The 16,099-nt window shown below is 34.9% G+C and overlaps 1 protein-coding gene across 1 annotated transcript in view; it reads right to left on the reverse strand.

Moving 5' to 3' along the window:
- FMN2 (formin 2) overlaps positions 1-16,099 on the reverse strand; it is a gene marked incomplete at both ends in the record, with an annotated part of 161,854 nt that overhangs the window by 54,189 nt on the left and 91,566 nt on the right. Inside the window, 6 exons of the mRNA XM_082481187.1 lie at positions 3,515-3,635; positions 3,816-3,875; positions 5,722-5,868; positions 6,823-6,952; positions 7,099-7,190; positions 14,986-15,047. Of these exons, the coding sequence (XP_082337313.1) occupies positions 3,515-3,635; positions 3,816-3,875; positions 5,722-5,868; positions 6,823-6,952; positions 7,099-7,190; positions 14,986-15,047 (612 nt within the window). The remainder of the gene's footprint in view (positions 1-3,514; positions 3,636-3,815; positions 3,876-5,721; positions 5,869-6,822; positions 6,953-7,098; positions 7,191-14,985; positions 15,048-16,099) is intronic.

Consider the following 16,099-nt stretch of genomic DNA (forward strand, 5'->3'; position numbering starts at 1 on the left):
GCTAAATATATGTCTTGAAGAATTTCATGGTCCACAAGTCCAATATTTTCCTAAACCACAACTGCACCTCCTGAGAATGTCAGAGCAGAGAGGATTAAAATATTAATTGATTCAATACACGTATTCCATATCTTTCTGCCCCACCTCTAGCATTCTGAAGTATCTAGAAAAATATACTGATAATAATAGATATACAACACAGGTCCTAATCAGTGAGAGTCATGCACTGCTCTTGTGACCCTGAATGCCCAATTTTCTTTACATGGTGAGTTGATTTAAGTCATGTGGCAAGTGCTAAAGTTTCTTCTGTGGAATGACACAGGAACAGAAGTCATTGCTTGGCATGACTGCATCAAGGAACGTTGCTGACAGCCAGGAGAGATCAAAAGCAGATCAAGTTGCTTAAGAAACTATATGTCACTGAAGTCAAAAAGGCTAAAGTGAGAATCCTGGAGAGCTGTGAAATCTGGGAGCAACAGATGAAGCCAAACTCACTTGGTTTGTTAGTAAAAGGATCTACCTGTTCATTGGTCTTCTGTCTTAAAAAAAAAATAAAAAAAATCTGGTATATAAACTTTGTCCCTGGGTCTATATTTTTTTTAAAAAACTAAACCAAACCTGAACAATTTGCAAGCTTGATATTACACGGTTAGTGTAGCTGCCACTATAATCTTAGCGGATTTTTTTTTTTCCAAATTAAGAAAAAAAAAATTGTACATTTCTGTCTTATTAATCTTGGAACAGACACACAGCATGCTTTCTGAAAGTCTTTTGGACTTATACTTTTAATCTGAAATCTTAGAAGAGACTATTTTTCTAACATTTACAAACTGTGAGGTAAACAGTTCATAAAAACTTAAAAATGGACAAGAACCTCCACAGCCAAAGGGCATTTCTTCCCTGGAAAAATACAGCATTGCTAAAATGAACTGCTATTGTTATGGTTACAAAACAATTTTTTTTTTTTTTATAATAACCTTCCTCTACTTTGTCTTTTTGGGTTTTTTTTAAGCATTCCCATAATTTTATGAACAGATCCTTCTGGGATGTAGTTTACCTTTAAAAAATGATCATGGAAAGTTTCTTAAGACGGAAATGAAATATCTTCAGAAGTTTTCATTCCTGGGTGAAGCAATACCCCATTTCCCCATTGTACTAAGCATGATATCACTATGCATAGTTTGCAGGGTATTTGAAACTAACATGGACAGAATACCCTTAAACTGGTGATACTGTCTCCATCAATGTTGTGTGCAATTTTCAGTTTTTCAGTGATAAAGAACAAAGCAAACACACACACACGCAAACACACCCCACATGGTGAAATTCATCCTCTCGTGAGATCTTCCATCTAATTAACGATGAAATAGGTCCAAAGTTACAGTCTGCATCTCAGTATAAAACTGGAATACATTCATGGGCATCTATTTCTATGGCTTTAAAGTCAGTGATAATCAGTGCTTCCCAGGAATACTCAAAACTCTCACTGACTTCAAAAGGGGAGGATAACTTAGGATTTTGTCAGAATTTGCTCAGCATCCTACAGCCTTTTTCAAGCTCAGTCATTTAATGAGGCACTTGCTAGCTCTAGTAACTCATAAGGTTCCAGATGCATGTTAGCAAATCTGGTAGTGGACTTAAACTAAATGCAAAGGAAAATGACTTTGAAGTCATTTTATCCATTCAGCTAAAAGTTGTACTCTATTTAAAAAACGCTGGCATTAAACTTGGCTATTCTGTCTTGCTGAAAGCATTACAACAATTAAACTACTGGAATACCTAGAATTTTTAGTGAATGCTCTTGCAGTCATAATTTTTTTTAACACAAATTATTTTTAATTTAGGGTGACAGTTTTCTTTGGAAAAGAGAACCAACACAAAGCATTGTGCATCACACAGGGCTGATAAGAAAGTCATGAATGAGACTGCAGACTAGTACTGAAATTGTTGCTTCATATCCAGGAGAAGGTGCAGAAGAGGGATGATGCTCTCCCCAAAAACTTTGTACTAAAGGCATTAGGGAAAGAGCAATGGTGTCTGCAGTTATTCTTCAGTTTCATTAACTATAGAACAGACTGACCACAGAGACTCCAGCTGAAGGGCCAAAAAGAATTCAACTGCAATCTGATGGCAGAGCAAAGCGTGTAATTTCCATTTTTACAGAACCCCTGCTTTGATCACTGCACAATGTGGATTTATTCCATAAAAGATTTATGCCTGTGTGAAAATTTCAACCTTGATCTAAAAATACTGAGCCTTTCATCTATATAAAAACATTTTTTGTGAACTTGCACGGAATAATGTCTGCCCCCATAGATGTTTGCAAATATGCACCTGAATTCAAGTACCTTTTTTCAATCAAATCTAAGCATCTTTATCCTCTACGTGCAAGCTTGGAGATCAGGCCTCAGATAATCTGAAAGTACTAAGAAATATAAAAATAAATTTGCATGACTAGATTGTTCAGGGCAGCAAATGTATGGTGCTGCAGTTTGGTCCTCAGTATCACACTCAGTGACCTTGACACAACTTTAAATATTACCTCTAAATGTCTAGAATAAATTTAAAAACATCTAAACAGAAAGCGTGATAGAAGCAAGAAGGGAGGGTGAAATATTATTTGGTAATCATATTATGTTTTTGTTTTCATAGAGAACCTTCTATTCTAGGTTGTCCAAGGACTAACAGTTTACCAAACCATTCCTTGGTCTCTAGATTCATGGCATTCAAAATCAGCAAGGCAACAGAAATATAAAGATCATTTCACTGCTTGATTTGAATCCTTCTCTCCAAGATTTAGCATAATAGTACATACCTGCCCAGTCTAGCAGAGACTTTTAGCAAAAATATTGAAGATCACGGATATTAGCCATCATTTGTGCAAACTGTACTCTTGCTTAACTTAAACTTAGTGCTTACTTCCCACTGTTATTAAGAAATGTATTGCATGTGATACATGTTCTTTAATAAAGTCTAGCAAATACATCTTATTTTAAGCTTGTTGAGTTCATTTAAAGAAATTATTCCACAAGTATGAGAAAAAAGTAATTTCTTTCCATATTATTTTTTAGTAAAGTCAGTTGAAATAACCTGTCTTTAACAACATGCCATATATTTATTTTATCTGCTAGATAGTATTTGGACCTGATTATCAACCTTTTTCTGTCATGGACACAGTCCAGCACTTTACAATTCTTTTTATGGTGAAAGACTTGTTGAAATCAGTTTGAAAAAAAGCGAATTATTGTTTTGTTTAGGTTTTGAAACAACAGATTTAACCTAAGTGGTTTGATGTTGTTTATTTTAATAACCTCTTCCAGGTTATCTACAAAAAATGGTGAATTATTGCTTAAATGGTCATGAAAAAGCAAATTAAGGAAGCAAAATAGTAATTGAGGAGTCAAAAAATACACAACTATTTTTACAGTATCATCTAAGTTCTCAAAATGATATAAACAGTAACAACAGGGATATGTTGGTAACATATAGTTAACACTTAATCTAGGTTCAATACCTCGCAAATCCTTCTTCATTTTGCGGAGATCTTTTTGGAAGTCTTCAAACTTCATTTGTGAAGCCTGGAAGAGATCTTGTGGGTCTGGAAGAGGAAAGATGCATTGTTCTTTTCCAGCATCCTGACAAAAACACAAATGAACAGTTACATAGTGCTCATACTTTTTTATATACTAAAATATATAACTGAAAGCACAAAGAATATTTGTGCATGTTTCTTTATCTCATACAGTAGAAGAGCAAATTTAGTAAGTTGAGTTTTTTAACTTGGATTTAAAAGAGCAAAATCAATTCTCACTCACCTCATCAAAATTACGCAAATAGTATGAAACAATGTAAGATAGAAGACTTCTGCTGTTGTCCTGTATGGAACAGAATAAAGTTTTCTGTGTTACTGAAAGTCACTGAAAAAAAAAAAAAAAAAACAGAAATCCAAGGAAATGAAATATTTAGTGTCAAGTACAGAAAACGTTTTGCTGATTTGGTGCCTTCCGTAAAAAAAAAAATACAAAACCAAAACCAACCAAACAAACAAAAAAAACCCCACACAAAACACCCTGAAAAAACATTTAATCATTGAAGAAAATAATAGAAAGATAACACTAGTAAGCCACTCCTGATTTTTTAAGTTTACGTAATTGTATACTGAACCCTTACATTTTGAATTTTCCCAAGAAGGAACGGAGAAATTTTTTCTGGGTTGATGTCTAACTTGTTTGGCAACATTCAGATCTTTTTATTAATCTAGAACTATAACCCAAGCAAAATTACATTAAACAAAGAAAGTTATTTTTTCAAATGAAATTTTGGCACTTTTGGGGGAGCTTTCTCATTGTTTCTCTTCTGTAATCTCTGTAATGAAACTTCAGCAGAAAATCTTTGATTTGAAGAGGAATTTTGACAGAATTACATTTTCAGATAGTTTCAGAAAACTATTTTCTAAGAACTTTTCTGACTGAAGAGGTATCTTGCAGTTGCAAGGTTAATGGTCATAATATTTCCAGCAAATTACATACGAAAAACCTGAGTTGCCAAACCAAATTTAGTGTGCCTAAATGTTCTGCTGAGCCAAGTTCTAAAACTGGTGATGTATCTAGAGTCAACCAGAAGGTTGAGCAAAAGTAAGCTGCCCTTAACACATTGTACTAAGGATTAGTTCACATCATCACTCCCAAAGAAAGAAGCATGACAGAATGAAGTTCCTCCATCCCTTTAAAGGCAAATGACTGATATGGTCTCTCAACTCAGGGTAAAAAACAGTCCGCTCACATTACCTAACACAACAGCTAAAGCATATATATTTAGCAAGTGACCAAGCAGGGAAACAAACTCTTCTTTTTCTGCCCCTTTCAGAGTAGCGGATCTCGACAATGGCTCACTATACAGACGTAGTGGCCAATTTAAAGTCCCATGAATTATTGCTATAACCTTCCCCATACCACTGTCCACATTCAGGTGAGTCTTTTCATCATAGCCATAGAGACTCAAAGAGTATTTTTTCCCTGTAAACAAAAGCAGATATTTGAATACAACCCCAACCTGAATATCCAAAGCCAAAAAAGTGCTGGTAACACACAAGCTGCAGTTTAGCATTGTGCAAGAAATAAACTTCTTATCATTCTCCTTGCTCAGATGACTTTACCAAACAAATCTTAAATCTAATTGCTGTGGTTATTCTTTACCCAGGTAGTTCTGTGATCCAATGTAAAATGCACACTCTGTAATCATGACGTATATAAATGATGAATTTTGGATTATCCCAAATGCTTAGGATGTCTATACAATAATTTTAGGAGTGATTCTTTTTTCCCCCCTCACAAATATTTTGAATCAGCATCAAATCACAGTTAACTTCTCTTTTAAAACTGCTTCCACTTCTATAACAAACCTTTTAAGTGTAAGGATCAAGGTATTGATTCTGAATATAGGAAAAGTTAGAACTATGCAGTGTACCAAAAGTCAAATACATATCAGATTAGGAACTAAGACATAATTTAACATATTTTTGTTTGTACAGTAATGAAAAGAGACAGCTCATTTTCATGTTCCTACGTAAATACATCCAAGTGTGATCAGGTAAGTATAGTAACAAAAGAATTCCTTTTGACATGCCTTCATAAATTTCACACCATTGACTTGGAAAAGGAGAAAGTAATTTTCTGAGAATTTAATGTTCTCAGGCATACAGGAAATCTAGAATCAACTTACACTGCTCTTGACATCTTTCAGTTTTGGCAGGATATCTAGTCCAAACCCATCAGCCTGTCCTCGCGTCCTGTTTCCACCGTTCATGTAATTTCCAAAGGCGAGAACCAAACCCAGGACCTGCATAACTCCTGACCCATTTTTCAATGTCTACAAAACAGAAAGAGAAACAATTCTGTGTTTAAACTCATAATAATATTTACTGTTAACAGTGTTACTGACAAGCAGATTTGTTGATACTGTGTTTAGAAATAATACTTATATAAAGGCTCAAATATAGTGAATTAACAACCTTCTACTGCAACACACAGAAGTAGAATTATATCAATATGTAACTTATTGTGAATGGAGAATGTTATATCCAAAATGGATACTTAGAACAAAAAAAGGAAACCTATACAATATTATCAGAGATGACCTGTTGAGAAAAACAAAATAGTAATTCATTAACTGATGTCGATATGATGAATGGTGTATTTAGTTTAGGAGAGAATTCTGCAATAAGTTCATAAAAAACCCTGCATGGTACTATGAAAACATTTAATCAATCAAATAAAAAAAATATTAAATTGTAAAACAATTAAATAAGATATTTCAAATAGTTTTCAGTTATGAAAATACTGATGAAACCTGAATTTTAAGGCCATGTATTTCTTTCGCATGGGACCACCAAATTCCAATAATCTCTTCTAGCTAGAGACAACATCGCTGTCTCTACCTGATTTTAGGCATCAGAGATATTATTGAGTTGCACACTTCCAAAATCCATGCAAACACCAGGTGGACTGACTGGCATTCACTTGGAAAGGAGTGATACGGTCACTATGAAGAAGGAAGATTTTGATTTAACAAAAGGAGAAGGTACACTATTTTCCAGAGACTGGCATACATTGATAGCAAAACCATGACACAGTTCAGTACCAAAAGCTAATCTTAAAATTTGCTTTGATGTTGAAGTACAATCATAAAATGTTCTATTTTGCTATCCTTCCGATTTAATGAGTATTTAAAGTAAATAAAGAGAAAACTTTTGAAATAGGAGTACAACTTAACAAGATTAAATATCAGAAATTTAGCTCTACCTATTCACAGAGCACAACCTACCTCACACAGTTTCTGTAACAATTCAAGTTTGCGACGGATTGAACAAATGCTTTCTGAAAATGTTGATTGGAACAGGATGCAAAATACACGTTCTGAAAAGTTGGGAATTAGTGATAGTTCATAGAGGAACCTGCAGGATTGATTAAAGAAAATTATATGGGTCACTGTCAGAAGGTACAGTATTCTTTTTCTTTTATAACATCTCTAGATAGTTTACTATAGCAGGGAAAGTTTTCTGAAGTGAACAAAACAGTTCTTTCATAAGTATGTTCTTACTGTTCCGGCTTATCCAAAGACTTGGCGTTTTCTTTTTCCTTGGATGCCTTGCTATGCTTTTCTATTTTTTCTAATTCATCTGATTGTGCTCTCTGGAATAAAGGAAACAAAGTAATTAAAAAGTGTTAATTAATAACCTAGTTAAACACATAAAGATGCTCTTGTAACAAATCATGTTCATAGATTTTTTTATCTTTTCCTTCTAGCATCTGCTTATGGTAAAACTGCTTAGTCCATAGAGTGATTTTAAGTATAAGTACATCTAATGGAAAACAGAACATCTTCCAAATAATAATATTGACTACTAGTAATCTGCAAAAGATTTATTCATTCAACCATGCACTAAGACAATAATCTTCATTCCCAGTCCCTTTTCTTTGGCTGTTTATAAAGCCTTTGGATCGAAGAGCTCTCTTCTTGAGTTGTATTTCTCCTTCCAAATATGTTGGGTTGCATTTAAATGCAATCTGATCTTTAAATATATATTTAAATAGTGTATTTCTTTACACTAAATTAAAATAGGTTTGTGTTGTTTACTGCAATTTAAACTTTATTTGGTATTTGGAAAACACTATGGAACAACAAAAAGTAGTTGATTTATAATGGAACTATCATACATACCAGAATACATGAGAACTACTGCATATTTCTTTGGAGTAAAATAATTTTCATTTTTATCTTAATAAGCCAAAACAATTACATATAAACTGCCCAGTTTCTTGGAGAACCCTGTGGTACATTGTGTGGTTTTTTCTTCAATATTCCAATCAAAAGAAACAGAGCCTCACTTCTTTCTGTGCTCCATGCTACAGAGAAATTATTTTTTCCAGTTGCAGTATTGGAAAATGGAATGGCAAGGAAAGCAATAAAAGTGGAATGGAAAATTCTTCTTCTGACCCTTCCTTTGACATCCATGCTAGTTTTCAAAACAGATTCAAAACATGAATCTCTGCAAGAGTGAAAAAACAATTATAGAATGGTTTGAGTTAGAAGGGATCTTAAAGATCATTTAGTTCTAACCCCCCTGCCATGGGCAGGGACACCTTCCACTAGACCAGGTTGCTCAAAGCCCCATCCAGCCTGGCCTTGAAGTAAATATAACTACCTTTATTCCTTTAAGAAAAGGCTACACACATTTTTTAACTTACTCCACAACAAAACTTGAAGACAACAGTGGAAAATTAATTTCTGACTACTTAAATAATGCCAAAGCAAAAGATAGGCTGCATCTACATTCTTTCCTGCGTGCTTTTGCACAATTAGCAAAAGAGGTATGGAACTACATCAAATCATATTGCCATGGCTTCATCAGGAACATGAAACCAGAAAGTCAGGTTTTGACAGTTCTTCCGAGGTTGTTGAACATCTTTTCATGTGAAAAGGGAGCAAATACTGATATGAAACAGAAAGACGAAGAGACTGAAGAGTCACTCTGAGAAAAGCACTTTGGAGTTTCTCTGATTACTTCAAGAAGTCTGGAAATGACTGCAAGGCCATCTGTGTTGAATACTACACATCCTAATATTTAGTGAGCATTTCTATGGGTGTTCTTCAAGGGTCATCTTCTCTAAAGTAGTTTGATCTTACCTATTAAATACTCCAAGAGATAAGAGATATGAAATAATGCAAACACCTTTTTTTTTTTTTATTTTTTTCACCCAGCAATAAACTTTGCTCTTGACAATAAGAAATTATAGTGGTGGCAGTATCTGTATCACAGATCAACAGAATAGTTGAGGTTTGAAGGGACCTCTGGAGATCGTCTAGTCAAACCCTCTGGCACAAAGCAGAGGCAGATAGAGCAGGTTGCTCAGTATCGTGTCCAGCTAGGTTTTGAATATCTTCAAGGATGGAGACCTCATGACCTCTCTAGGGATCCTGTTCCATTGTTTGGATACCCCTACAGTAAAAAGAAAAGGTATTTCTATTTTTAAATAGAATATCCAGTATATCAATTTCAAGAGGTCCACTACCTCTTGTCTTTCTGCTGGGCATCACTGAGTCTAGCTCTGCATTCTTTACTCGCCCTCCCCAATCATGTATTTGTACATACTGATAAGATCCCCCCAAGCTTTCTCTTCTCCAGGCTGAACAACCCCAGCTCTCTCTTCTTGTATGAGACATTCTCCAAGCCTTTAATCATCGTCGAGGTCCTTCACTAGACTCACTCCAATACATCCACATCTCTTGCACTGGGGAGGCCAGAACTGGGCACAACACTCCAGATGTGGTCTCACCAGCACTGAGAAGAGGAGAATAATTACTTCCTTTGACTTGCTTGATCCTTCCTTAATCTATCTGTGTATACTGTATCATGCCTTTCTCAGTTAACAAGGGCTAGGCTGAGACTAATTTACCAGTTTTTAATTTTAGTGTACTGGTAGTGGCCCATCCATAACACCTAGTTTCCTGTATTCCCCCCCCCAGTATCAATTCAGTGTTAGAAAACAAACTTGGGGGTTTATCATCCAAAGGTACTTTTTTTACGTAAAGTTTCTGTCAAGGCAGGCATAGGACACATGAATGTAATTACAGGAGTAAACTTTGCTTGTAAAACCCTATCCTGAGAAGAAGAAAATTTTCAAGATACTAAAATGAGAAAATTGTATCAATTTTTAATCTTGGAAGACTCATCTGGACATGGGGTGAGGACTAGGAAAGATGGAAACTTCTGCAGTTAGTTGCATCTAAGTATTGCAGGTGCTGTCGAGGAGAAAGCTGCTTTTGGTTTTGTGTTAGGGAGCTGGTGTAAATGGGAGATTTCTTCTCTTCTTACCCATAGAGAGTTAAAAGAAAAAGAAACCTTCCATTTCTTTTCAAAACAGTAAAAACTCTCTTGGCAAGGGATGAAATCTAAAGATTTCAGAAACTGGAGGAATGCCAGGAGAGGTAGCGTTGTTCTAGTGGTCATGTCATCAAGGGCCACAGAGGTGTAGGTATGCAAATGACATGCCTTACTAGGAAGATCTATTGTATTAATTCAACTTCAAAAAATTCAAAATTATTAATTCACTTAAAAAACCCTGATGTATTCAATTTACACTTGTAAATGGCAAATGATTTTTTTTGTAAAAGTAAACAAGTTTTTGCACTAACAGCTTTTAAATTAAGTTCTATTATTTCTGACCAATCTCTAAAGTATATTCTCTTCTGTTAAACTGAAAGGAAATCACTGGAAATATTTTCATAATAGTTAAAGAGGAGAAAATATTTTAACAAGGAGCATAAAGTTAAATGGTTATTTGCAAATTCTTTAGGATAAATAGTGAGAATACTCTCTTTTCTGGTCTTCTACACATGGCAAAGTATTAGAGTACTTATCCCAGCAATCTATTATATACATTCATGCTCAAGCTGTTACTGTTTCTCCACCAAACCCACGGGTAAAGGTTAGGCAGACTCACTATTCCTTATTTAAGCCATTATTCTCAGATTGTGTATGCAAAGAAATAACAACTGGCAAAGATACAATGGCTTAGCATGATTCACTCATGGGTAGGCCCAAGGAAAACCCAAGAGAGATGATTTACTCTCTTCACCAAAATCAAGAGGTCTAAGTATATTGTGCAAGTTCAGAATCAAAGTTTTAAGTCCCTAATTTTGGCTCTGGTATCCAGAATTCCAATTTATATGTATTTTAAATTATGATAGAAAAGGAATAAGGCTGACACGCCTCCTGCGCAGGTATTATTGAAGATTATTTCTCAGGATTTTTATCAGTTAGCTTATGGTTAATATTTATCTATTCTCTAATTTGCAGATGGATAATTAAAAAAAAAAAAAAAAGCTTTTTATTACCCTCCAACGTTTGTGTCAAGAGAGAACACATTCAATAGATATTTGTCATAAATCATTAATCCGATTGCATTAGCACCTGTTTAAATGTCACTGCTAATTATTTCCTCGAATTTTAGCTATTTTTTAGCAACATAAGTGGAACAAAATAACATAATAAACCAAAATTTGATGCTACCTATATCTACAATCAGACAGCATAAATCTGATAGAAATTACTGCAAAAAATACACTGCTTTAGTTTAACTTTTCCCACTTTTGCCAGAGTATAAACTTATGAACTTTGGTAACACCAAGTATAGGGTAAGGGCCATTTTCCCATTTCACAACATAAATCTTACATTTCCTGGTTAGTGGGTTGGTTTTTGCTTGGTTTTTTTGTGGTTTTTTTTTTTTTTTTTTTTTTTTCTTTGCAACAGAACCTTAGCTCTGACTTTAGATCAGTTTAAATGTGTGTAGGTTTTTTAATTTTTGCGTGGATTTTTTTGGTCAACTTGATTTTCAAAGTTAACGTTACATATTTCAAAAGCATCGAGTGACTTGTCTAAAGAATATGTCAAAAGTAACTGAAACAAGAAGGATATACTGAAATACCCAGATTTATAACAACTATCATATTACTTTGAAGCTGGGTCATGTATCAGAAGTCAGGTACAGTCTTTGCAGACAAACATTAAGGCATTGCAATGTAATTGCCAGTTTTTACAAAATCACAAGAAATAATTGAGGAGAAGGTTTTAATCTTAGTAGCAGAGCAGCGGCATGCATTTTGGACTTCTGGGTGCCTTTTGCTCTTGCAAATGGCATTTTGAGGTTTTTGAAAGCACTGACTTCAGTCTTTTAAAGATAGATACAGGGTGGACAACTTACCAGGAGTCAAATTAAGAAAGTATATATGTTTCATTTTGTGATGTAAAGAGATTTGAAAAGGGCAAGTCCACAGATGAAAGATAATCCTTTGATACATTTTTTAAGCCATTTTTTATGTACTCATTTTCATAATAAGTGAAGCCATAAGCAGGAACAGGCTTATCTTGTTTCAAACAGTGACATTTTAGCTACGGTCTCAGCTGCTAAGAGGCTACCTGTTTTCAAAGTAAACATTCACTTATTTGCAAACAAGTACATTTCCCATCACAACCAGTATGGCCTAACCACATACATCAAATTGACAACTTCACTGAATTTTATCTGCTTTCTCCCTCTCCAATTATAGCTGCCACTGGAAAGCATTGCTATTAGGGAGTCTGTAAAAGCACACTAAAGTAACTGTTCCACATGTAGTTTTACCTGTTAAGACTCTCCTATTAAAATTGTCTAGATCTTAATACATAGCTGATTATGAGCACATAATTTAAACGATTTTTTATAAAGCAAACTACACAACCATGTATAAGAACTATGCAACTGTACCATGCAGCGCTGCAGTAACAAAGTCCTCACTTGATGCAATACCATTTAATACCGTTAAATAAATTATTGAGGGCTTGGGTCTTTGGTGGGGTGTGGGTTTCTTTGTTTATAAAAAGTCACTAACATGTATACAGTAACTTTGTGGTTTAACAAGACTTTAATTCCTCAGTAAACAGGAATTGAGCCCTGGGGACTGTGGCTTTTGAAATTAGGGTGTGTTTAGGTTTGGAGACTGCCCAAATTTCATTCACATTTAAGAAGGGAAAGCACCATGCCAGACATATGCAATCTGAAAAAAAAATGATTACATTTTGAGGGAAGACTGTAAAACAAATGCTCCCATATGTTCTGTAGAGATCAAATAGAAAGGCTAAGAACTAGGACAGTGGTATTTAAATATCCAGCAAAAAATCCCATTCCAATAAGTAAACCCTAAGAACTACAAATTATGTTAATGGCTACAAAGTAGCCGAATAAGGCAAAGTTACCCCCACTTACAACACAGGATGAGGCTGAGAAATAAGGGAGGAGTCAAACATGCCAGGCTCTCTGGTACCACCCATTGCTTACACTTTTTTATTGAACAGTATTGTTATAATTAGTGAAGCTACCAAGGGAGACAAGTGCAAGGTCTAATACGACCAAAGAGTGAAAGTAAAAACAGAAAAGAAAATTCAATTAAAATGCTTCTTTCAAGAAACAATTTTATCAGAGGATACTATGAAGTTCTCTCCAAATAAACTGGGGTGGGTTTTTTTGTTTGTTGTTTCCTGGGGTTTGGGGGGTTTTGGTTTTGTTTGGTTTTTTGTTTTGTTTTGGTTTGGTTTTTTTTCATTATTAGTGGTGGGTTTTTTTGCTGTTTTGTACCCAAGCAAATACAGTGATAAAATTGGGCTGATCTGTCTTATATTCAATGCAAAGAAATATATTATAGCCATTCCGACCTTTTGAGTCTTGCCTGAGATTCACATATAATATTTTCCTCAATTAGGACAATATTTCCTAGACATTTTCTGTAGTATGTGGTGCAGGTAATGACAAAAAGAACACAATGGCACCTGGTTATTTCAATGGACTGCAAATTTGCAAGTAATCTATTATACTTGAACTCTGAAGTATATTGGAGATGACATTAAGAAAGCATTTCAAAAGTATCCTATTAGTACATTAGCCACATCGGCAGACTATTTTTTTAAACTGAAATTAAAAAGTCTTACACAATATAAAAGAGGAAAATATGCAAAAACTGATCACGAGGGCAGTATCTATCCATATTTCCCACAACACAATCTCTCACAATCATCCATATGTAAGATATAAAACTACTTCAATTTTTTACACACTAAAGAATGTACGGAATGGGATATAGCTGTGCTCTGTAAGGGAACAGATTAAAAATAATGCAAAATAAAAATAACAGAGGCCAAACCAGAAATGCTGTGGCATAAGGAGAAGAAGTGTTTAAATAGAAAGATTTGGAGGTAGTTAGAATAGGCTTTCCATTTGACCATTATCCTCCTGTGCAATGTTGAGCAAGTTAATTCTTCAGGGGTGAAATAAGAGTAGAAGTGCTTCCTAGTTCTTGTCAGAATTTGGGGTTTTTTTTGTTTAGATTTTTGGTTTCTTTATAAAGTGGACTAGAGCTTACTATCTTCCTCTTCAGGCCCTAAAGTGGATTATTTATAAGAAATTTCATAAATCAACAAACCATTCCAAAAACCTAGAGTCTAAAACCCAAAAATCTGAAAGGTGTAAAAGTAATTAACATATTATCAAAATTATAACGTGAGGGAAATAAAAAATCCAATACAATAGCCTACATTGGCCTTCAATGCCATTCTGTGGTTCACAACTTTACATTTCAGATTTTCAGGTTTTTTGGAGGGTAAATAGAGAGCCTCTTTGCTCTTTCAGAGGATGCCTAGCAAGACCTCCACCTATTCAGGCGATGTGCTCAGAGAAGGCAATAATGCTCACTGGCCTCAGATGAAGGCAGAAACATGCTTCCGAGATCCACTTTTTTTGAATTTTAGATCCGACTGGCTTTGTAAAGTTTTAGAACATGCCTGAGAACATGCCTGAGTATATTCTGAATCCCTGATTTTGCATACCTAGTAGTCAAACACTCTCTGACGATTAGTACCAGACTTTCATGAAGCCCTTCACAGTTTACACTACTTTTTATTACATTAACTTAGAGCAAACCTTTTCCTTTCAAAAAGTTTGAATTATTTTTGAGGAATCCCTGAAATAATAATAATAATGACAACCTACAGTTCCACAAATTGAATGATTGCTGTTATTAAAACAATTTCTTTTTATTGAATGGCATTGTTATATTAGTGAGGTTACAAAGTGAAGCCAAAGACCTGGATTGCAAGGTCTAACACCTGTTGATCAAAGACTGCCCTACCCAGAAAGAAAAGAAAAGGAGCAAAACCAATTTCTGTTTATTCATTTAGAAGCTGATTATGTTACTTATATAAAAATGTATGCACTATACAAAACACACAATGGCAATTAATACAACTTAAATGCTTATCATTGTTTTCATTGCTTTGGGGAAAATAAAGTCACTGCATGTTCTACAAGCTTTCTGAACATTACTTATGCAAACCCGATACCTTCACATGGGCCTACAGTATTCCTACATTATATGGACTTCCTCTGATTACTCACATTCTCATACAGGGCTTGAAGGGTCTCTAGGTCAACCACAGAGTTATCCAAGTTCACAACAGCTATAGAAAAGACAAAAAAAACACAACAACCAAAAACCAAGAATTAGTTGTCAAGATGATAATCCAGCTGTGAAAGAAAGACCGAGCACAATACCCGGCAATAGTTTTTATGACCCACTGGTCATACAGCTTAAGGGTTTTAACTTTATTAATGCCTTGAATACTGCCGTTCCTAAGACTATGGGCTAGAAACCTGGTAGAGCCAGGTGTCAAGTGTTAAAGAATTCATCTCCCTCCCCCCAAACACACATCCACAATCCCACGAGTATGGCCATAGCCAGAGATCAGAGATAAGCTTTACATCAGACTTTCACGGTCCGACTGAAAGCATTATAAAAATTTGTAAATCTGCACCACAGCCACACACACACACTCACACAACAAAGCTCATTCCTGTCACTGGTTGGCTTCAGTCTTAAACTGATTAATCCATAAGTCAGCCAGTTAACTTCAAGACACCTGACAAAGGTCAAGTCTTCTATGCGCTAAGCCGACAGGTTTAGTACAGATACAAAATATGCCTTTCCTGTTCCCAACCAATTCTGGCGCCACACACATACTGTATTTTTTTCAGTGTCAAAAAGCCAGTTCAACAGCACAGAGAGAGTAATTTCCATCTACCTAATCTGGACAAAAAAATAAAATAAAATATTAAGAGGGGCACACTTTTAGGAACATAACCTTGGCTCCTCACACATATTAGGAACATTTCATGAAGCATAGGAAATGTTTGTGCAAACTCATGAAAAATTATTCTCAGCTAATACAAAAAAAAGTATTTTTAAAATAGTACTTTTCAGTCTTACTCTTACATATTTTTTGCAAGCATGCTGCCCATAAACCCACATAAATCCATCTTTCCGCATCCAGATTTTAAATCTTGAAAGAAATATAGAATATTGCATTAGAATGTATGTGATAGTAATAAACTATTTTTATTGAACTATACCAGTCTTTTTCCCATTTTACCCTTCATTAATTCGTACCCTTTTTTGTAATGGGCTCCGCATGTGTGTGTGCACTAGTACAATAAGTAGAATAATCCCCTAGGC

Source organism: Vanellus vanellus (genome assembly GCF_965231255.1).
Source record: "Vanellus vanellus genome assembly, chromosome: 3".
NCBI lineage: Eukaryota > Metazoa > Chordata > Aves > Charadriiformes > Charadriidae > Vanellus > Vanellus vanellus.